Below are 24,422 nucleotides of genomic sequence, written 5' to 3' on the forward strand. Positions count from 1 at the left end.
ACCTTCACCTAGGCGCAGTGGGGCAGGTAGACGGTTTGGGCGACCGATCAGTCATGTTGAAGACTCGGGTTCGATTCTACGCATGGCTGCAGTATTAAAGCCCATTACTTGTGTCCACCGCCGTCCATTACTTGTGTCCACCGCCGTGATATTGCTGGAATACTGCTAAAAAGCGACCTAAAGACATACACACTCACCTCAACTAAGAAAAACTAACAAATCTAATCAAAATCATTTTCTTGAAGAGCGTCTCCGTATACGTTGTAAATTTATAATAAGAAGCAATTATATATAAATGTTAGAATGATTTGAGTACCGACAGCGTTCGTCATTGTGAAATGTGATTCGCTCGACAGATTCTCTTTGAGGATGCCCTAAATGTACGCCTGTATCTTGTCATCTCACACTGCACGTTTGTACTCCTCCGCAACCTTTGAAGCGAGGACGTTTTTAGTGATTTATAAATTCCAGAGAATGTGTCACGCCACAATGCGTCACAAGTGTCTCATCATCGTATCACAATATACAGCCGGTGCAGTTTGAATCATCGCTAGTAACAAGGGGTAGTGGCTACGTGTTTAGGAAACTTAAATTCAAGAGCCAGAGGGAGTCTGTACCCTACCCCTCTCGATGAAAGTATTTTCTAGGGACACGTTTTACAGCTTGAAAACGGATGGTCTCATATTTTAACAATCGCTTCGTGTACCCAGTATGGAACAAACGTTGGTGTAAAGCTTTAACAAAGTTCATATTTGAGATTAGCCTGTTTTGTGACATACATTTGACATATTTAGAGATCTCAGCCATGCATGTTGGGTAGCTTTGATAGCTGAAGGTGAATGTATTGTCCACGCCAACATTCTCCTACCTGACACGCGTTTTAACACTTAAGCGAAATTAAGTGTAGTTGGAAGAAACAACAAAGGAGACATACTAATAGAGATAAGTCTGGTCATGACAACTTTGTGATGAAGTGTCACAATTGGATTCTCTGTTCCTTGAACTCGTCATGTGAACTAGTATTGGCCTGTTGTCCAGTGATGGGCAGCTATCCAAGAGTTGACAGCTTGATAGTTCGGCAACAGGTTCTAGTGATATTGAAGTTACAGAGATGGTAAAGTCCGACGGCCATTGGTCTTGGTGGTCACGTGTCCCGGGTTTGATCACTTCGCAAAATGATTTCACTGTTATCAAGTCTGGATTGACGGTGCACAGACGTGTTGAAGTTTCTCGGTGTTAGTATGAGCACATGACATTTGTTGTATTAATCTCATGATATACGGTAACCAAGGGATACGATGACATTTGTTGTAATAATCTCATGATATACGATAACCAAGGGATACGATGGAGGCAAAATGTCTGACCCACATGTCTTCAGGGAGACGTGGAGGTCGCATGTCTCAGAGGTGCAACTGTCAATATCATCAGCAATATGATTGAGAATGCATGTGCTTAATGCAATGAAACACTACATAGCCGGAAATACTGCAAGTTGCAGGACGGCGAATGTTTGAACATGTAGTAACACAATCAACATGTCGGCGGCGTCTGATCGAGGTGTTAATGCCTGTGATTTGGGCCGTCAATATGTTTGTAAGACTATTGGTGGAGACCGTCATAATTTCGCAGTTTCTTTCTAAAGGGTGTGACCCACTCTTGTAAACCAGCCCCTCTACATCCTACCACTATCCCGTAACCAAATTCCTACGCTGTACCACTAAACCCTACCCTAACCCTGTAAACCAACCCCACTGTACAACTAAACCATGCCCCTACCCTGTGAACCGACATCTACCACTGAACCCTACCCTGTACAACCATCCCCTACCCTGTACAACCAACCTCTACCCTTTACAGCCAATCCCTACCCTGTACAACCACCCCATAACCTGTACAACCATCCCCTACCCTGTACAACCAACCTCCACCCTGTACAGCCTACCATTATCATGTGCAGCCACCCCATCGCCCCACCCTATCCCATACCACCAACCTCTACCCTGTACAACCAACCACTACCCTGTACAACCATTCCCTACCCTGTACAACGAACCTGTACCCTGTACAGTCAACCCCTATCTTGTACAACCAAGTCGGAGGCCCTATCCTCTACCACTAATTCCTAACACTACCTACTGCTTTCTGCACCCCACGCCCTGCCTTCGTACCCTACTCCCTCTTCACACACCCCACCCCTACTCCAATCGCAGATCATTCACTGCGTCGGTGCTCAATCTGTCGGCTACACATAAAGAGTTGGAGATGCTGATCTACAGGGCACGTAAATCGGTGCAAGATGGCCGACAGCTGATGGACGCTAAGCTCGTTACAATTAACTCTGCGATTTCCCCTAATTACCCACCAGGATAATTGACCAATTCGCATACTTGCGACGCCATCACAACTTGTGGAACGGCTGTTAACATTCACATTCAACTGTCTTACAGAGTGTACAAATTACACCAGAGATGGGAGCAAACGTAAGTAGGTCATATGTATATTTTACGAAAATGGGTAATGTCTATAATAACATCAAGTATTACTAGAGACAGGTCTGACGGTGTCAGACTACGTCCCTATTTGCATATACATGTATGTACCGGGGAAGAGGAGTGCGGCGCTTGTGTCAGTATGTCAGCCAGCTCTCACTGCACTCTAGCGAAGGCATGTTCTATCTTCTTTAAAACATCACTTATCCACACAGGTCTCCAGGGTGGACCGAGTATGCTGTGTGATTGTGTCGGGGTGTAGGCTGGTGTTCAGGCAATGTTCCCGGTGTAAAGTTGCCATCGGGTCTTTATGCCTGTCGTAATACTCGGGAAATCTGAAAACTGACGGACTCCTTTGCATGGTTAAGACCTTTGTAAGATCAATGACCACCTCACTCAAGTTTATCACGAACATGTTGTTATAACAACACATGGTGCTACAAATACAGTTGATATATTATATGACCCTCTTCTCAAATGCTGAAAAGAATACCTACTGCATTTGCAAATAAAATGTTAAATATTTCCACTAAAGTGCTCCGATATTGCAACAACTACAGGAAGATATTGCCACAAATTCGTCCTGATACTGGCACAAAAAGTTGTTATATTGGAAAGATACCTGCTGATATTGGTACCCAAATTATCATGAATGCGTTCATGCCATGTGCATATATTCTTCCTATTGCCACGAATAGACGTTGATAATGTTATAAGTATCGGTTGATATTCCTACGAGTACATGTTGATATTGCTACGTATTGATACTGCCACGAAAACATGCTGATTCTGTCACAAATACATGTTGTTATTGTTAGGAATAACTGTGGATATTACCACGAAACGTCATGGTATTTCCACAAATATGCGTTGCAATTGCCACAGATATGCACCATTGTTGCTACTTAACGCTAACGCGCAGAATATGCACTGATATGCACATAGCCCTGCTGATATCATTACAGATATGCGCTGACATTTTGACCGTATTGATATTTTCAAAGATAAATGCCGAACTCCCAATGTATATCTGCATTGTTACGAATACTCGTCACAAACGCGTGACAATATTACCATCAAGAAGTGATATTACCTCGGGCAAGGCTGTCTGCCAGCCTTACAGACAATCGTGGACGATATTTCCAATGCAGTCTGATTCAGTAACAACAGGCCAATATCCTTATAATCCGTGAATGTAACAATAGATATGGTTGTTTCAGCCCATCCCAATCCCCTATCAGGATCAGCCAGGATCCCAGCAGGAAGTAATACCCAGCGTGCTGTACCAATGTTTTCATAACCACAATGGACTATATATTGATTCCGTGTCGCGTACGCCTATCAAATAAACAGACTATTACTTTCTGAGTAAGTCAGTGACAATGTATAATATCCACATGGATGTATGAGTTGTGGTCGGTAAATTGTTCATGCTGTATGTAGCCCCATACTGTGTTGGTCACAGTCACCAGCAGGTGAATATACAGCGTCAGTACCAGAAAATACCCAGTCTCGACTACGTCGAAAAAGATTCCTCTGTCTATAAAAAGGCAAAATGATGGTGAAATTGAACGTATGGCTGGCTGAAAATGATGTGATGACACCCGGTGTTCAGTAAGGAGATAAGCGTGTCCTGTTCAACCCGTGCCACTCACCAATCACATGCAAAGCAAGTAGTACTCCAGCAATACCGCAGTCGTTAAACGTTTAAATTCTGTTGACTGTTTATGCTGTTGTAATGTCTACATGTACTGATGTACTGTGGAGGGGACGGCAATCCGGTGTAACTGTACAAATGGCTCCCACGAAAGAGTTATAACTACACCGAGGTCAAACACGTATTAATGTTCAAGCTTGGTTTCAGTATTAGCCCGGGTACATGTGTACTGGTTTATTAGCCTGGGGGCAATTGATAAACTTACTAAGATGGAAAAAATTAGCTCATTTTTTATTTGCCATATGGATATACAGATTGCCCTAATTACATGAAGATAATGCCATTCTTACGCACGAGGCAGTAATTATAGCGTCTAGACAACTATGATGTGAGCACCAGAGGCTGATTCGTCCTCAGGAGTCTCAGGCATGTGGTGTGGTTAGGCTTGAAACTTGAAACGCTATCTCAGACTATTCCGCAGGGGAGTTTGGGGTGAGGGAATTGACGTGCAGCTGTATGCGATCATAGACCGCCCGATTTGGCCTTCCTGGACCACTGCTGGATATTCGCAGCACGTGGAGGGTCAGAATTAATGATTGACCCGGTTGTAATGACAATACGATAGCTCCCAAACCAATCGTCGTTGTGTTTAACCAAAGACTGTGGTAGGCACAGTTGTAATGACAACTTGATGGTTCTGATATTCAGACTCAGTGTACTTTGTATTGACATTAACCCTGAACGTGTCCATAAATAACAACTCGCACAACCAAGTACATGGACGAATGTTCAAGAGTGCATTGTTCTTTATATTCTTAACCCATTTAAATATGTAACTGAAGATTTTACCCAAAATATTTATTTGTATTGAAATTATATTTATCACACACGTATAGCAGATTCGTTACATAGAAATCGTGAAGATCTCTGTAAGAACTGATCTTCAGAAACCCACAACTATTGCCAGAAGGTGATTAACATGTCATCGCATCCAAGTTGCCCATGGTGTCAGTCACTGTATTGTCTGGTCCAGTCCCGATTATTGACAGAAACAGAATGCTTGTTGTTTAAAGCCGCATTCCTCAAGGTATAGTGCGACGGCCTGTAACTAATCGAGTCTGGACTGGACAAGCCAGTGCTCAGCAGTGTATCAACCAAGTCAGCGAGCCTGACTATCCGATCCTGTCAGTCGCCCCATGCAAGGGTTGATAAATATCAGTTCTAACTCCATCTTAACGGGTATCCAAGCTGCAGAGAACTGCCACACAACATGTATAGCTAGAGAAAGAAATCGAGAAACAGAGTGTCATGTTATGAAGGTTTACAGAGCACAGTTATACACGATGTAAATTGCTTCACTCCGGATAAGAAACTGGCTGAGAATTAACATAAAAGTCATGGAGGCATGCATATTTTTGTAACTAATACATTCCGTTCCTACAACACAATAAAACAAGTGACACCTCAAAGTGTATGTTCGAAATGAGGTCAATACATGAATGGCACATGGATGAATTACATAGATATTTGAAATGAATTAAACCCGTGTTATGCCTTAGTCACATCTATACTAAACGTTGCAAGATATGATTTCTAAGTTTAGGAACTGACAGAATCTACATCTTCATCCTTCCAGCTTTTAATTATGTGCAAAACACCGTAACCGACCAAACACTCCTTGTCCTGTCTTCAAATACATTTAAAGGATTTAATACATGTTTTGTTTTTATAAATGTGCAAAAGTGTTTTGATAAATTATGAAAGCAATTACACATACACATGCCTAATATCCTGAATAATGAAGAGCATACACAGGAATGAAGTACTATGTCATCCACAATGACTAAATCTGGTAACATTATCTGAAACCTTCGTCTATCACACGTAAAGCTATAGTCCACTAAGGTGCACTCAGCTCTACAAAATTAGTGCACTAAGTAAGACTACTGCATCTACCTGGTGTAGGGCTGTTGTGTTCAGCATATGAACGCAGACATCCACGTGAAGAAGGGACAAGAACTAGCCCAGAAATTCAGATATTGTTGGTCATATGGATACTTTGAAGGAAAAAAGATAATACATGAATTTGTGAAAACTCAAGTTAAGAAAGGAAACAGGTGCAAAAGTGTTCAGTCAATCTGAACGACGGGATTTAAAACACTGCCGTCTCATGTGGCGTACCAAAGTCTCGTGTGGCGAACCAACAGTCATAAAACGTGTCTACATGAGAATTAGCTATTGGTATTCATCTCCGACAATGCCTTAATCTCAGTGTGGTTGTTACGCGTCCACATCGCACCAGTTCGTTGACTACTGTAGAACAGATTAACAATGTAGTTGGTGTGTTTTAGGAGTCGTGCATAAAATCTTAGTTTAGTGCCAGAGTACTCGGCCTCGCATCTGAATATGTAGTCTGTCTCACAGTCCCTGAACCACTTTATTTTGCCTAATGCCAAGCCTTCTCTGCAGTATTAAAACCTTAAATGAAACAAGTCTAGATTTCCTTAGTTTCTGAATCTCTGGTCTTCCTGGATCTCCTTTTCAATTAAAATGGGTTTGTTTCTTACTATCAAAATTATATATATTCAGAGTCTAAGCCCTAGTCTACTGAAAACGTGTAGTTCAGGCCAAAACACTGGGATACATGACACTTTTGTCCAGTGTGAGTGGTATAACAAACATTATGATGCACCTGAACCATATACCTTACCTGACCGTAGTGATGAAATCTCTATACAGGTCTGCAGCTCCCATGTGACCAACTTACGATGTTCCCAATACTATTACTGAACACACAGCCTGGTGACTCCGGTATCATTAGTCAATGCCATTTCAGTCCAACTCGACCACATTCAGCAATGTCGGTGACACCCCCTCAAATATATACAGTACTGTATGTCTACTGTCAGTGACATACCCTCAGCTATATACAGTATTGTATGGCTGGTGGTGGTGACATACCCTCAGTTAATTACAGTATTGTATGGCAACAGTCAGCGACATGCCCTCAGCTATACATAGTATCGTATGTCGACAGTCGGTGACATACCAGCATCCCTCAAATATCTACACTACTGTATGTTCGGTCGGTGGCACCCCCTCAATTATATACAGTACTGTGACTACAGTAGGTAACTCGCTCTCAACTATGTACAGTATTGTATGTCTTCTGTCGGTGACACACCCTCAACTATATACAGCTGGTATATACCGTAAACCTATTGCATCAATCAAAGTAAAGTCAAATTCAAACTTGTTATTATCATGTTATTATCTTATTATAAATGTGTATATAACATAGCTAGCTTTATCTATCATTCAATGCATTTAAGATGTTAAAAATATCAACTTATACTGTACACACCATGTTTTGCCGTGCACAATGTGACCTATTGTAGTTATGGACTGGTCGCTAACACTTCTGTAATAAACGAATTGAATACGTAGTTCTGTATGTCTTCTGTCGGTGAAACGCCCTCAGCTGTATAGTCCTGTGTGTAAACTGTCGGGGAAACGCCCTCAACTGTATAGTCCTGTATGTAAACTGTCGGTGAAACGCCCTCAACTGTATAGTCCTGTGTGAAAACTGTCGGTAAACCGCCCTCAACTGTATAGTCCTGTGTGTAAACTGTCGGTAAACCGCCCTCAACTGTATAGTCCTGTGTGAAAACTGTCTGGGAAACGCCCTCAACTGTATAGTCCTGTGTGAAAACTGTCTGGGAAACGCCCTCAGCTGTATAGTCCTGTGTGTAAACTGTGGGTGAAGCGCCCTCAGCTGTATAGTTCTGTGTGTAAACTGTCGGGGAAACGCCCTCAGCTGTATAGTCCTGTGTGTAAATTGTCGGTGAAACGCCCTCAACTGTATAGTCCTGTGTGTAAACTGACGGTGAAACGCCCTCAGCTGTATAGTTCTGTGTGTAAACTGGCGGTGACATATCAACCGTGAAGATAAGCTTTAGAAGTGATCTCCATGCTTGTCCTGAGAGGCGAATAACGGAATCGGGTTGTCAGGCTCGCTGGCTTGGCTGACTAACTCATGTCATCGCATTGCAGTTGCCTAGATCGATGCTCATGCTGTTGACAACTGGATTCTCTGGTCCACAATCGATTATTTACTGACCGCCGTCATATATCTGAAATATTGCCGAGTGCGGCGTAAAACTAAACTCATTCACTGACATACCGTGTATGTCTACTGTCTTCACGCAATGTTTCCGACAACTCATAAAAGGATGAAAGAAAATATATGGTATTTGATTCTCTACTGTTTACTGGAGACGTTGGCGATATACTAAAATACGACGTTTCTTGACTGAAGAGACCTTCAGACCACTGTTATTCATTCAGACATCTACATTTAACCGTTTTAAGTTAATGATTAACTGTTTTACTTAAAAGGTAAACCGACTCTCTCTGGGAATAAACAATTAACGATGGGAAGGTTATGGAAGGAATGGAAGACCCAGTGGTGACCAGAAAGGTTCCCATTGACAAAGGCTACATTATCTTTGACACATGCTGACCTGGGTATTGTATACAGGTCATTGAGATGTCCTGAGCCCTGAGATGCATTCCAGGTGGCGTTCCAGCTAGGTGTACATGCTCGGGGTTGTCAGTAGTCATTCATTATTCACCATGGCTGACTTCATCACTTTCCCTGGGGTATTATCACCAGCCACGAGAGCATCGGGTAGAATTTCCCCAGAGCCGTAGCATACCATGAACCGTGACATGAACTGTGACATGTGAAGGTCGATACTGCGGTACAGTCTAAATTTCCCACTGCCCCTGACCTTGTGAATCGTTCACTGTTGAATGTAATATCATGAGGCGATGGTGGCGCGTGTATCGATCTAAATCGCAACCAGTCGCTACCATCTGCTCTGCTTGAAGCGCGGGAATAACATCCAATGTTAACAACTGTGTGTATCTTTACAGACGGCGGACGACATGAAGAAGAAAGAGAATGAGTTCGCCTGTGAGATCACAACCATCCTACAGCCGACTGACAGTACGTATTAACATCCTTCCTATCAGGGCTCGCTTTGTCAAGTCCGCCCGCCCTGGCATTTGTCCAATCATCCGTCTGTCCAGGCATCTTATCCACCCGCATGCTGGGGTGTGATCTCGTAGTGCTGACGTCGAGGTCGTTGATGCAGTGCATGTTGCCTTTCATAACTGTGTATAATAATAGACAGGATGGGTCAGTGCTCATCTTGTGCTCCAGTTATCGATTCATTCCTCTTTCCCGTGTTTGTGCATGTGGAGTTACTGTAAAGCAATGCAGCGGATCGCCGTGACATTCGCTGTGCCTCTACTATGTGTAACGTAAGATGATTGTTAACAGATAGTATCACCAGATTATCCATTATAGTCACGGGTAGGTCCATCCTGTGTGGAGCAGTTAAAAAGGGCAGACATTGGAAGGGCGAACCCCAGCAGCGTGTCTGAGCTGATGGCGCCGTACACATGATACGTCAGATCAAACTCAAGAATCCTATACCACACCAACAGGAGTCCCATTTTGAACAAGTCTATAATTGCTTATGTAAGACTAGGAAAGCGGTTAAATACACCATAAACTTCTCATGTGCGATCTAAACGTCATATATCCATGTAGTATAGCAATTACATAGTCAGAACTAAGGGTGGTATGTCCCATGTACTCACGTGGATAGTTACAGGCGTAAGGCCAGTTAAACATTAGGATGCCTGGACTTGACCAACCAAGCTGAGATGCTATAAAGAGCCAATAATTAGCTATGAATTCTGGTATACACACCCGGTTAAGAATGGCATGTAAGATTAGAACTAAGATATAAACACTCGGTTAAGCATGAGATTTAAGGCAAGAACTAAGATATAAACACCCAGTTAAGCATGAGATGTAAGATAAGAACTAAGCTATAAACACCCGGTTAAGCATGAGATATAAGATAAGACCTAATATATAAACACTCGGTTAAGCATGAGATGTAAGGCAAGAACTAAGCTATAAACACCCGGTTAAGCATGAGATATAAGATACGAACTAAGTTATAAACACCCGGTTAAGCATGAGATGTAAGGCAAGAACTAAGCTATAAACACTCTGTTAAGCATGAGATGTAAGATAAGAACTAAGCTATAAACACCTGGTTAAGCATGAGATATAAGATAAGACCTAATATATAAACACTCGGTTAAGCATGAGATGTAAGGCAAGAACTAAGCTATAAACACCCGGTTAAGCATGAGATATAAGATACGAACTAAGTTATAAACACCCGGTTAAGCATGAGATGTAAGGCAAGAACTAAGCTATAAACACTCTGTTAAGCATGAGATGTAAGATAAGAACTAAGCTATAAACACCTGGTTAAGCATGAGATATAAGATAAGACCTAATATATAAACACTCGGTTAAGCATGAGATGTAAGGCAAGAACTAAGATATAATCACCCAGTTAAGCATGAGATGTAAGATAAGAACTAAACTATAAACACCCGGTTAAGCATGAGATATAAGATACGAACTAAGTTATAAACACCCGGTTAAGCATGAGATGTAAGGCAAGAACTAAGCTATAAACACTCTGTTAAGCATGAGATGTAAGATAAGATCTAAGGTATATACACCTAGTTATTTTAAGGACATAAGCAATGAGCTAAGCCTTACATTTCAGACTATAAGTCATGACCATAAACTACGGCACAAACACAAAGTTCATAAGCTACATACAAACATATAAGCATGAGGTTATGTATTAGACACATGCTGTGAATTAAATATAAGGAAAAAAGTATCGAAAGGACTATGATTTTCAGTCCATTTATAGCCATTTATACAGTTTATTAATATCATAATTATGATTGCTTGTATAGGTATTTAATCCTCCGGAGCACCATACTTTGATTTTAGATGTGTACATGCTACGATCAGAGGAGGGCATCACTTGCAGTACGTGTAGTAGCCAATTAGCAAATATCAGTTTAAATAAATGTTTCGTTAAAATGTTCTTACAGCTCAATAATTTGGAAAAATAGCTTATAAGAAAATAATGTGGACCTTCTCAACTAACAACTGCTCAAAGATGGCAAGTGATTTATATGCGGGATGCTGGCATGTCTTTGAGGGCTATTAAAAGACATGTTGGTTGTCATCGATGGGCCAGAAAAAAAATGAGCGATCCAATTACGGCTCATCCGTTCTTGTCACGAGGGGAGATGAAAACAACGAATTCCACATCGTCGTTTGTCGAACAGATCGGGGGAAAGACAGAGGTGTCAGGACCGTTATCTCAGTTGGCGTTATTTCAGTTACCAAAGATATTCACACTGTGCTCTGTTATTAATGCTGATTTGATTTGTTGTCATCAGTGGTCCCACAGAGCAAGTCAAAATAGAGGTTTGGATAAGTTCCATTGCTGTGGTTATTAGTGACATATTGATGTATTGAATCCCAGGTGTTGCGGTACCTTTGTGCATGTGTATATACACAAATATTGGAGATAAGACAGTGCACTTGGACGAATACAATTTACGCAAGATACTCCGATCTCGGATGTCAATTGTTCTTTTTAAAGCGTGATTATCTGATTCCCAGTTCGAAACCTAGTTTCGTCCAGAACAGTTACATCATGCTTTCTTTTAAACTTTCCATACACCTTGAGACACACACAAATTTGTGATCAGTCCAAATTTTGTTTGCTTCAGGGCAACTCGTTTCAGGTGTCCGCACTTCAAATTCAAATCAAATGTACTGACTAACATCTACATTAAGAAAACTGAGCTGATAATGAACCCAAATACTAGCAGCTTAACTGTGCCACGGTCACTGAAACCCCCTTTGCTTCGTTTGCATACATATTTAATCTGTGAAAGAATAGAGAAAAAAAGAAGAATTCCTATAGTGTGGGAATTTTCATGAAATGAATCATGCTCGTTGTATAAATTTTTGTACAGCTGTTACTTTAAAAGGTCAGACTGTATTTAAAGGTCAAATGCAACCTAAAAAATCAAACATAATTAAAGCAGAGTTATCTCTTATTCATTATATATAAAATAAATTGTTGATTAAGAAAAAAAGCCCAATAAACAGAATTATGAGCGTATAATCGCAAATCAAAATAGCAATATTTTGTGCTTGGGTTTACCTCCTTCGAAACGAAACAGCCGCGATACCGACCCCAGTCAGAGCCGGTGGGTGTGCACTCATGTGTAACGAGTCTTTTTCATTAGCCACTAGTTCATTTGCCGATACCCTTTGTTTAAGGCGTATACGCCCAATAGATGTTAAGTTCAAATTGAATATGGTCAATGATTGAAGTTATGCATTGCATATTGCCATTAGCAGACAGGCAGACATATAGGTGTGAATACACCAGATATTGTGTGTGTCCCGTCATCAACACGGCAACCAGCCTTCATATGCAAAGTCACTGATTCCTGAACATTCTGGCACAATACTCTACGCCATTAACGTAGTGTTCTCTATTAGTCTCCCGAAATTACGCACATATACTCAAAAGGAGGTAACTCTAAAGCGCTACCTTAAAACCAGCTGCCAAAGTACGAAAATCTCTGAACATTTATGATACAAAATGTGATCCATAATAACCATCACTCAAAACTCTAAACATTGTGGCCCAATAATAATTTTTACTTAATCAGTAATACAATGTACAGGAAATACACTCTCGAAACATTATTACAATCAACACGGTTTGTTGTTTGTTATGTAACGAGTAGATTATTTACTTGTTTGTGTACACAACCAAGATTATACTATTGCTCACGAACTCATACTATGGGCAGGCATACTGTTTCAAACTCCGCAAACCTATTCACTGTATAAGCGTTATGAGCGCAGCGTAGCATAGCTGTTGAAACCACTTTTCCCCCCAGCCCTTGGTGAAAATTAGCGAATCGTTTGAATTCCGACTTCGCTGGCTTTTTTTTCATTGCCTTTTTATACGTTATAGGGTGAACTGCCATTTTTGATCATTTGTCTCTGTAAGTACAAAAGGTATACCGGAAGATATCAGATTCCGACACGTGTTCTACGTTGCATGTGACCTTTAATCGTATAAGTTCAGAGCAGCGAACTAAAACATTTAGAATTCTTGACATTTTGAAACGTAACAACCCTGTCATTTGTGTTAATTATTGCTTCAATCTTTATGAAGAATGGTAACAACTGTCTTTGAAGTGATGAAATCGGGCAGATTGTGCAAAGTATTTCAACATTAATGTCCGATGCAGAAGCTGGGTGACTACCCATGAAAAGCTCAAACATAAGGCGAAACCATAAACAATTATCCCCTTTCAGAGATACTTGAAATTCCGATGTAAAAAGATAGCGTACATATATGTATGAATTATGTACCTGGATGGCATTGTGCATCTCACTATTACGTTATATGAGCGTCCTTGTTAAACACATATAACACGCTGGGCGACCACGATGCAGCTCTCGCCATTCATCCACAGCTAGTCCTTGAAGTAACCCGTTGTCTCTTGGGACGGTTGTTTTGTTGAGTAACTCGGCTGATGTAGTGACGTGGTGCTGTGTGTATACGACAACGATGCTGGGAGCGGAGTGAGACGTACACGCGGTTTGAACGGCGTTACACATTTGATACCTCGGTGATAAAAGCCAGAAGCTGGTTTAGTTTTATTGTAGCAATATCCTAAAGTATCCCAGGTGGAGAATAGGACTCGAGTCTACCACAGGGGGCACTACATGGCTACTTAACCACTGTGATAGCAAAACGTATAGAGTGAGAAAAACGTGGATTCATGTTGACGAAAGCCAGACCACAGACCATAAGCGGCTTCTTAGCTATGTTTATAATATTAGCTCATATTATTTGACGCATCTGGTTGCGTGACTGTCAGATATAATATACATCTATGTTTTCAATCATTATGCCATCGTAATTAAGTGATGCTATTGTTGTATCTGTTGCTTCCGAGTCAGGAATGCACTGACCAGCCATTCTGCCCTTGTACAACTGACGATACTAATAGTTGCTGTGGAGGATTATAGAGAAATCATGTATAACTAACCATATGTTCAAGTCGGTGAAATCACTTTATCACCTCTCCACAACACATTCTTAGTATTTCTCCGGTCCTCAGGTATCTCAGATAATTAATATCCTTATGTTTTCCCTGGGCGACATGTTTACCACTCTTCAGTCAGAGACAAACGCCTTCAGAAAAACAGGTGCGAGGTCAGCTCTGTAAGCGCTGTTTTGAGTCAGGTCTCGACACCAGGCTGTAGGTGCAGTGCTGTGTCAGGTCGAGACACCAGGCTCCAAATGCTGTGTTGTATCAGGTTGATACACCAAGCTACAAGTGATGTGTTGTATCAGGTCGAGACACCAGGCTGCAAGTGCTGTGTTGTATCAGGTCGAGACACCAGACTGCAAGTGCTGTGTTGTATCAGGTCGAGACACCAGGCTCCAAATGCTGTGTTGTATCAGGTTGATACACCAAGCTACAAGTGATGTGTTGTATCAGGTCGAGACACCAGGCTGCAAGTGCTGTGTTGTATCAGGTCGAGACACCAGACTGCAAGTGCTGTGTTGTATCAGGTCGAGACACCAGGCTCCAAATGCTGTGTTGTATCAGGTTGATACACCAAGCTACAAGTGATGTGTTGTATCAGGTCGAGACACCAGGCTGCAAGTGCTGTGTTGTATCAGGTCGAGACACCAGACTGCAAGTGCTGTGTTGTATCAGGTCGAGACACCAGGCTCCAAATGCTGTGTTGTATCAGGTTGATACACCAAGCTACAAGTGATGTGCTGTATCAGGTCGAGACACCAGGCTGCAAGTGCTGTGTTGTATCAAGTCGAGACACCAGGCTGCAAATGTTGTGTGGTTTAAGGTCGTGACACCAGGCTCCAAATGCTGTGTTGTATCAGGTTGATACACCAAGCTACAAGTGATGTGTTGTATCAGGTCGAGACACCAGGCTGCAAATGTTGTGTGGTTTAAGGTCGTGACACCAAGCTGCAGATGTACAGATGTACACCTTACACCTGACGAGTTGATACCGTGACTCTCATTATTGAGAAAATGGACGTCTCGAGGGAAATTAACCACACACTTCTCACAATAGTAACCTCAACAACAATTGTAGTTTTCAATGTGTAATTCGCCCAGATATGTTTCTGTGGGGTGGGGTTTGGGTTGAAGGATGGAGCTGGTTATGAAGTGAGAATTATATCGAGGTTGAAGGAGGTCCTGGGTGAGGGCAGGAAGCCTTAAATAAGGCGATATCTATGGTAATCCCGACAACGCCACGTCGGTTCAGGTAGCGAACTCGTGAAGTGATCTGCCGTGTTAGGACGGTGTAAATATATCTGTTAGCGACCAATGGGTGTCAGATAGGACAACCCGAACAGGAAAACATAGCAGGCAGGTGCGTATAATTATGGTAAGAAGTCCGAGTCTGAAAAAGTATTCCAAGTTGGTAAGAAGTTCAAGTTAGTTAGAAGTCCGAGCTGTGTAAGTAGACATGCTGAATTATGAGACCAAGTTTAACAAGAAGGTCATGTTTGGTGAGTAGGTCGCTGATCGAAAATAGCCCAATGAATAAGAAGTCCAATTTGGGCAAGATGTCCACGTTTTGAAAGTAGCTCAAGTTTGGAAGGTAGACATGTTGAATGTATACGTCAAGTTTGGTAAGAGGCAGAAGTTTGGTAAGAAGGTCGAGTTCTATTTAAAAAAATAAGTCGAAATGGGTTAGTAGCTCTAGTTTGGTATCTTGGCCGAGTTGTGTTAGCATGCCTTATTGATTAAGTATGTTTAGCTCACGCTGGGTTTGGGCTCCAGAATACGCAACAAAAACTCAGACTCATATCAATGAAACAATAGCAGATTTCACTGTGTCCTACTAATAGAGTTTTTAACCTTTCAGTTGTTCATTTCTTGAAGTACCTCGAAGGTCAAGACTCTCTCAAATTGTGCCCTCAAACCGTGCCCTCAAACCGTTCATTGTTCGATGGAACCTGAGGTTATACCAAGACTTGTTCCTATTCACTGTTAATCTATATTCATGGAAGCGCGATCTCGGTGTTAACGTTTCGTAATGTGTAGATTACCTTGTTCGACTTGCACAGCTGCCTGCGTTAGAATGTCACCATATTCAATCTGATGCTTAACAGCCAACATTGTACTAGGCACCAGAACAAATCTTCCTCGTCGTTACAACGACATCATGAACTGTACCAGTATGTCGTGCTCGGCATCAGCAACCAGTGATTGTGAAGTTATCATACTATTTATAACTTATGTGAACGAAGTATTTCTAAAACAAAATTGCCTGGCAAATGTTATCTTGAATGTTATCTTGAAGCCTCATGATAAAATTGATCTCATCCCAGCTGCAACTGCGTTTGAAATATACACCGACTGTAAAAACCGTTATCATGTATGACATCAGGCTTATATATTATATATCGGTTGTGATGTTATATATCGTAGTGTAATGAAACTATTAAACGGTAGTGTGTAATGAAACTATTAAATACAGACATTATCCATGTAATAGAGGAATAAAATATAAAGAATAAATAAAAACGTGAAATGAGAATAGAGACACTGGGTTGCTCTCATGTCATCTTAGAAGTCTATCCAACCAAATCTCTAATTTCGTCTAATGTAATGTTCCATAAGTATGTTCTGAGTGACAAATAAGGAGATAAATCTCCTACATCAAACATTTAGAGGTCTGACAGAGCCTAACTGGTTTCATTGTAAGGAACCTTAGCTCATCTACAATTTACTAACTCTGTATGGAGTTCTCATTGTCTCCAAGTGAGTGGTACGTATACTGGGATTTGGATAAGCCACGGGGACTGGGCAATTTCAACCCGGAATGACCTGACAGTGTATAGAACCGGATGTATATGGTATATGACCGGAAGTTAGTGGAATTTACCGGATGTGAGTGGTAGAGGACAGTATTTTCCTGAAATATGGCTAGATGTAAATGAGTAGATATGTGTATTGTATAGAAAGCAAGTTAGCCTATGATAATCGCACATTAGCGGAATATGATCAGACCTTTGTGGCGGCCATGGCTCATGTGTCTCCACACAATCAGTAAACGCCGGTGTGTCTTGTCCATGCTCTGACCTGTGTGGTCAAAAATAGATTGTTTAGTTGCATGTCATGAATATAACTGTGAGCCTTCGGGCAAGATTCCCCTTTCGGTCAAATTGTGAAAGGGTAGGACATTTTACATACATATTTCCTCTTCATTGACCTATTGATATAAATGTCATCACTCACTGTATTTTACGCACAGATAAGAGAGACAAGGTATCGCCTGGCATCGATGTATCTCCACATGATAGTCCGACACTGTACGTCAAACAAACGTCGGTCTGTATTAAACTGGCCACCTCCAACAAAACCACTGATACATTATATGTATATATTGATAGCTACCTATTGCATGTGATGGTTCCTATCGGTAGAACTCTGAAAGCTTTTGCCTGTTACCAATAAACATCCGCGATTCAGAATCTATCTTGAATGTTGTAAATCTCGTAACTGTGAACCGTGCAAGAATGTACCGCCTGGACGTATGTTATTGACTGTAACTTACTCTCTACTGAGCTGTAGCCCACTCTACGGGCAAGGAGCCTCTTTCATCTGTCAAGCATAATTTCGCTTGTGTTTCAGTGCGGAGCGGCGATTTTGATATCAGTAAGCATAACGCATGGAGTGACTGCATTTTGACGGTTTCTCTCTCAAATCTCTCCTTTGTACACGGTGTCAGTTTCAGCTTTTAACTGTAATGTTGAGTATAGCACAACTTTCTACTGCATGGTGCTCTGAAGGGCTCATAATTTGGGTATTCCCCCTCAGAGCACCACTGTTCTCTCCATGGAGGTGTATACTTCCTGCGTATCTCCGTTTTAATCTTCATAATGTTCTTGAATGTAGTGCTACTCTTATATATTCTTATATATGTTAATGAATTTTTAGTTTCTTTATTTTTCTTTGTGAACATTTATTCCGGAAAGATCAGATTCATGTGATGTTTGCCTACGTATTTTCTCTCGAATGTCCACGTCGACGTACGTGCTTCTGAAAGATTTCGATTTTATGCACAATTTGCACAGAGTTATGTCTGTTTTAAAATAATTATGTGTGTCATTTGGCATTTTCAAATGTGAAACTTATGTTTAACTTTTCGTATTTACAATCTCATTAGAATAAGAATATCTATATTTTATTTCCATGTTATATAAACAGAGAACATAGGTATCGGTTAGTATGCTTTATTGAATGTGATGTTTTTTACTGCTCCATGTATTTTGAAATTTTCTGATGTTGTATGATTAAAGATATTTTGTTGCGTTTTCCATTTAGATTTATTGGCCAGTTCTTTCCCAAGGAATATTGTTTTGTTGTGATTTAGAAATACAGACTTGTTATGTTTAAACGTAGACTTCAAGTATGACTGGTAGGGAGGTGACGGTATGAGAGGATCCAGTGACCATCTGGCCACTTCCGTGGGTCTACTGCAGCAGGGCTCACCACTTCCGGTATCTCTCCCACAACAAGCTGATGGGTGTAATATTGGTCAAATAGCGTTAAATAGAACCTAACCCGAAGACATATATCTTACACTGACGTGTCCCATCAGCTGGTAAGGATGTCATAATGCTGTAAGGTGTTTCACAGCGGCACTTGTTGTTCTAGGCATGTGAATGCGAGGTCTCTTCTCACCAACAGTGTGTATGTTTGGGCTGTTTGTACCACATTTAGTGGGGTTGGAAACATAATCGCCGTCGATCACGTTGTGTTGCAGTGTCGAAGCGGGAACATCGACTCCATCAGGCGGCGAGGGACAACGAGGTCGAGATCATCCGGAAACTCACCAAGGAAAAGGTGGACCTGAACTGCAGGAACAACGTATGTCTCTTAACTACATCGACTTCTTTGTGTCTGGCTGTTAAGATTACAGGGATACAACATGGAGTAACTCTTGGGGTGGACAGCTGGGACTGGCAAAGACCAAATCCTGATGCCTTGATAGAGTGAATAATGATCTGTAAAATACACTACATGTTTAAGAGGCACTCTTTAGGACCAAATGACACAGAATGTCATTTCCGAATAACGCAGTCCTGTCTGTACAATACTGTGTGATGTAGGACCTACAGTATGGCCATCAGTCACATCTTGGAATATTTGCATTCATCATTAATGACTACACCGTATTTTATACAGAACAGAATCTGACCTTCATGATAAGTCAGAACTACGCCATATTTCAGTTGGACCGGACTCCTCTCCACTGGGCAGCGGCCAACGGTAATGTTGAATCTGCCGAAGCAATTATAGAGGGCGGGGCCGACCTGGAGAGTAAAGACAAGGTATGGTAGTATATGTAGTAACAGTGGTATGGGTATTATAATCGGTAAAGCGAATCCATGGTCTCGGTGCATAGCATAGTATTATCATCATAGTATTATTATTATAGAAGTATTGTCATAGCATTATTTCTGTGTTTACTAGTGAGAAGGCATGGCGTGATTGTTTAGTAAATCCAAGTCATGGAGTTTGTGTTTACTTGAAGACAGGGTATGGTCTTGATTCTTCAGTGCGATGTCAAATGTTCCAAGCAAAGTTTATCACGACGATAAGGGGGAGTATATGTATGCACTAACAGTGCATTCGCATTTCCATATTGTATATCAATGTAAAGAACTACTGGTGAGGTGTCTGGATTAGGTCAATCATGTATGACTCATGCTCCTGTTGCCTAGAGTAATGAAATGGTGTGTGTCTGTGACATGGAATATGATATATACCTTCTACCACTTGCTATCTGTAATAAAATCGTCGCTATATATTTGTGCTAGTGCTTGCCTAATGTAGGTGGTCATATGTATACATCCTGGTAGGTCATTATATATAATGCGTGCTAATGGTTGGCCTTACTTAGTAAAGCCATCGTGTGGAATGCTTGCTGTTGGTTGCCAATATGGAGTTATTACATGTAACGTTTACTGATGGTTGGCCATAATAAGGCCACCGTGTAGAATGCTTGCTGTTGGTTGCCAATATGGAGTCATTACCTGTAAGGTTTACTGATGGCTGGCCATAGTAAGACTATCATGTAGAATGCTTGCTGTTGATTGCCAATTGTGGGATCATCATATATAATGCAGGCATCTATTTGAAATAATGTGGTGGTTAGAGGAATGATAGGTTATGATTTGTTTATTTCAGTATGGGATGAGAGCGGTGCTGTGGGCGGCTTGGTTCGGACACCTGCCAGTATTAAAATGCCTTCTCAACGCTGGTGCTACCCCTCACTGTCAGAACAAGGTGAGAGGAGCATGCACGATCTTTCTGGCGAATGGTCAGCTCCAGTATATCTAATTTCATTGAGACTATGCAACCACAATTTGCTACATTTGAAGTAATTGCTTACATATATGTCCGCAGTAACTCAGAAGCCAATGACTGTTTTGGATCAAAGAAGTTAGAAATATGTAATTTGTTCATCATTACTTTGTGACTGGTGTTGTAGGTAGCCCGGTGACTCCCGTTATGAATAGAGACTGTCATCAAGATTGTCACCAAGCATTTTTGCATATTTGCTCTTAAGCAGTCTGCCGGTCACGTTGTTGGGGGTGCATTAAGGCTGGATAGGGTGGGTGATCAGGGAGTTAACATCTCCCCCCGCTACCCCCTGAAAATTTCTAAAGACCACAATGTTTTGCAATAGCGGATATTCCATCAAGGAATACATGTCCGTATGTTGATATTCCATCAAGGTATACACGTCCATATGTTGATATTCCATTAAGATATACACGTCCATGTGTTGATATTCCATTAAGATATACACGTCCATGTGTTGATATTCCATTTAGATATACACGTCCATATGTTGATATTCCATTAAGATATACACGTCCATGTGTTGATATTCCATCAAGGTATACACGTCCATATGTTGATATTCCATTAAGGTATACACGTCCATATGTTGATATTCCATCAAGGTATACACGTCCATGTGCTGATATTCCATTAAGGTATACATATTCCAGCATGGCAAACTCGTCCATGTGTTCATGTTCCACCATGGTAAACACGTCCATGTGCTGATATTCTAGTAAGGTCTGCATGTTGATATTCCAGCAAGGCCTCGGCCTCATCCACTGCGCTGCTGAGAACAACCAAGTGGAGGTGATGCACTTCCTGTTCGAAGCCTTGGAGAACCCCAACGTCAACATCACAGAAAAGGTAAAACAAAACTGCATGTATAAGTGATATCTTTGTGATCAGGCTACATCTCTGTAACCCTCTGTAACATGTAGCAAGGTATCCATAACGTTACAAATCTTCAACAGATGTTTAAGGTTAAATACAGAGTAACCTGGATGCTAGATGTTTAGATGTAAATTCGATGAGCACCTTAAACGTTTTATGTACAGCCTTACTACAATCATCAGACAGATCCATAGGCGATGTTTCTTTGTTTGAGTTGTGTTATGTGTCCTGTTGCTTGTGCATGAGGACATGGCATTTGTCCTTCCCTACCAACCACTTCCCTCCTCCAGTACAGATTTTGTTTGATGGTCCCATTACAACCTCACATTCTCAACAGACACTGTGTCGCCTACCTCTAAATGCACCCCGTCAACTTAGATCATGCCTACACAGTTAAAATTTGGCATGCTTGAGTTAAATAGTGTTCTGAGGTTACGTTTCATATGGTTCAACTTTGGTATGCTGGGAGCTAAGTTTCATTTGGATCTTTTGTGTGCGTGTTTTATTCATAACATTGCATTTCATATACCTAGCTCTGGCATGCGTGAGTTATATAATAACGTGATTATGCTTCAAATGCTGAACTGTGGTATGTGTGAGTTAAGTAGTAACGTGACGATATGATTCTACTTTTATATGCATAAGTTCTGTAACAACGTGCCACTATTTTTCATACAGGTGATTTCTGGTATGCATGATTTACGTAATTACGTGACGTTCTTGTGTTTCACTTGTCTATCTAAGCGGATTAGTTTGCAGGTTGCAGTATGTATAAAGCTAAAATTATTCTTGTCTCACTAACTCTTCTCACGTTCCGTTCAAGCGACGAAAAATACCCTTTGTGGACACACCTATCAAGGTGGGATAAGTAACCATCCTTATAACAATAACATTTACTTTTCTCTGATAAGTTGATTATCCTATTTGTGCACCTGAGTTCCCCCTGCTTAGTTGGTGCAAGTTTCCTGGTTCAGTCCAGACACCAATCCAAAAAGTCGTTTACAAGCTGGTGAATCTCGTTTATGTGAAACTAGTCACATGACCACCCACTCCCCATCCCCTAAATGCCTGTTCCAAATAACGAGACTCACCAGCACGTAAAGGAAGTGATTCCTACTTCCGGTTATAATACATCCGGTAAAAATATACTACTAAACTATTGCTAAGGACCACCATGATCATAGTCACATTCAGTGAAAGGTGTGATCCTTTCAGATGTTGAGTAGTGTATAAAGTAAAAGTGCAAGACACTTTGAACAAAGTCAGTAGGCACTAGACTTATAGTTGATCGACTTTTTGGGTCTGGTTGTCCAGGTTGGCAGTAAGAAGCAGTTGTGGCCAGGTTTGGGTTTCCGCTGTGCCCTTTGCCTTGTCTAGTTCTAGTAGCATATTAGTAGGTTCTAGACACGCCATAGCCTAGTTGTTCTAGCAGCTTATAGGTTAAAGACATGTGAGTTCATTATTTAGTTTCCCCAAATGCTTACTCGTAACGTATGAGGTATTAGCTGATTGCTTAGCTGCTCCGTTGATTAGTATTTTACATGTACTTAACAGTAGTGAGTTCTTGTACTTGAAGCGATGAACTGTAATCAGTATCACTCGGGGATAATTAGAATCTCGTATTTTACTCTCAGTGCTGTAGTTAATGCTAGGTGAAGGCAGAATTCCGTTTTACTGAGTGGAGCCACTCCCTGGTGCCAAATTACACTGAAGTCCGCAGGGACAGAGGTCAGAGGCGTGCACATACCGATAACACCACTCCTCTAACATCAACGTACGGTGGTGGAGTAGCTAAGATGTGTAAACGCAATTCGCCATGTGGACCCTGCGAGTTCAAGTCCCAACTCGGTTACAATGAACCTATTCATGTGTTTACTCCATGATGATATTTCTATATTACTAAACCCGGCGTTCTGTAACTTCCTCTTTGGAAAGCATACCGTATATAGCATAATAAAAACTGGCAAAGAGAAAGAGAGCTGTGGAAACACAAGTTCAATGAACAACGTGTCCTTCACGGGTTAACATTAGTTTTGTGTGACACATTTTCAAAATGTCATGAGCTTAGGGTGTAACAAAACGTGCGTCGTATAATCCAGATCTGGTGCCATATAAAATAAATACCGGCCCTAATGTAATTTAGTTATAATTGATTCTTTGTATTCCACCTTTCCTGTATACGATCCCCTCTCCCGCCAATTTGTCACAATTTGTTCTATTTCCTCTATTTCTCTATACTCTGCATCATATTTCCACGAACACATTAGACGTCCTTTTATGATCGAGTGAGTTCTCCTCCTGATCAATTTGAATCAATTTTATTCACGTCTTCTGTCATCTGAAACGTTCACTGGTGAGGAACTATGGTATTTGGTACTCCATATTTAACCATTTTAACACATCTGCATTTAGCATAAATATTATCATCACTTTTAAATCATATATTGTAATGAAATATCTTTTTCTGATTCTTTACTTTCGTCATATTTCACTTTTATCTGTCATATTACATGGGCCGTCTGTCATATAATATATACAGATGGGGTGGTCTCATGACCTTGCATGGCATGTTTACCCAATAGAGCGTGGTGAATGTTACAGCTAAGCTAGTATAAGTTCCATCTTTTGTACGTGGCCGCTCCACGTGCAGTGTGACTGTCCGCGTTGACCAGCGACAACCATGTTGAGCTTCACTTAACTCTGCAAGTGCTGTTGGTTTATATTCAGGAAACATGTAAGAATCATTACAGTCACACACAGTGCAACTATCCCTTTTCTCATTATTTCCTATTTAATGGACGGTCCATTATTTTTATCAGTTCTTGTTAGCGACAAAATACTTTTCCCTCCATGCTTCAAGAAATCCAGATGAATTTATAGTCGCACATTTATCGCACGTTATATCTGCAAATATCAATATTTCATAAAACATTTCCCACCACCTCAGAGTAATACAAAGATCGGGAGGAACCTCG

The 24,422-nt window shown here is 41.1% G+C and overlaps 1 protein-coding gene across 4 annotated transcripts in view; it reads left to right on the forward strand.

Moving 5' to 3' along the window:
• The window catches only part of LOC137277430 (ankyrin repeat and death domain-containing protein 1A-like), a 45,520-nt gene that overhangs the window by 11,416 nt on the left and 9,682 nt on the right, over positions 1–24,422 (forward strand). The window contains exons 2-8 of one of the 4 annotated variants that reach the window (XM_067809155.1): positions 9,088–9,160; positions 17,833–17,856; positions 18,968–19,071; positions 19,437–19,535; positions 20,395–20,493; positions 21,316–21,420; positions 22,271–22,306. In XM_067809155.1, the coding sequence (XP_067665256.1) occupies positions 9,088–9,160; positions 17,833–17,856; positions 18,968–19,071; positions 19,437–19,535; positions 20,395–20,493; positions 21,316–21,420; positions 22,271–22,306 (540 nt within the window). The remainder of the gene's footprint in view (positions 1–9,087; positions 9,161–17,832; positions 17,857–18,967; positions 19,072–19,436; positions 19,536–20,394; positions 20,494–21,315; positions 21,421–22,270; positions 22,307–24,422) is intronic. The other 3 variants (XM_067809157.1, XM_067809156.1, XM_067809158.1) reach the window with 3 other exon arrangements.

Source organism: Haliotis asinina, chromosome 3 (genome assembly GCF_037392515.1).
Source record: "Haliotis asinina isolate JCU_RB_2024 chromosome 3, JCU_Hal_asi_v2, whole genome shotgun sequence".
Classification (NCBI taxonomy): domain Eukaryota; kingdom Metazoa; phylum Mollusca; class Gastropoda; order Lepetellida; family Haliotidae; genus Haliotis; species Haliotis asinina.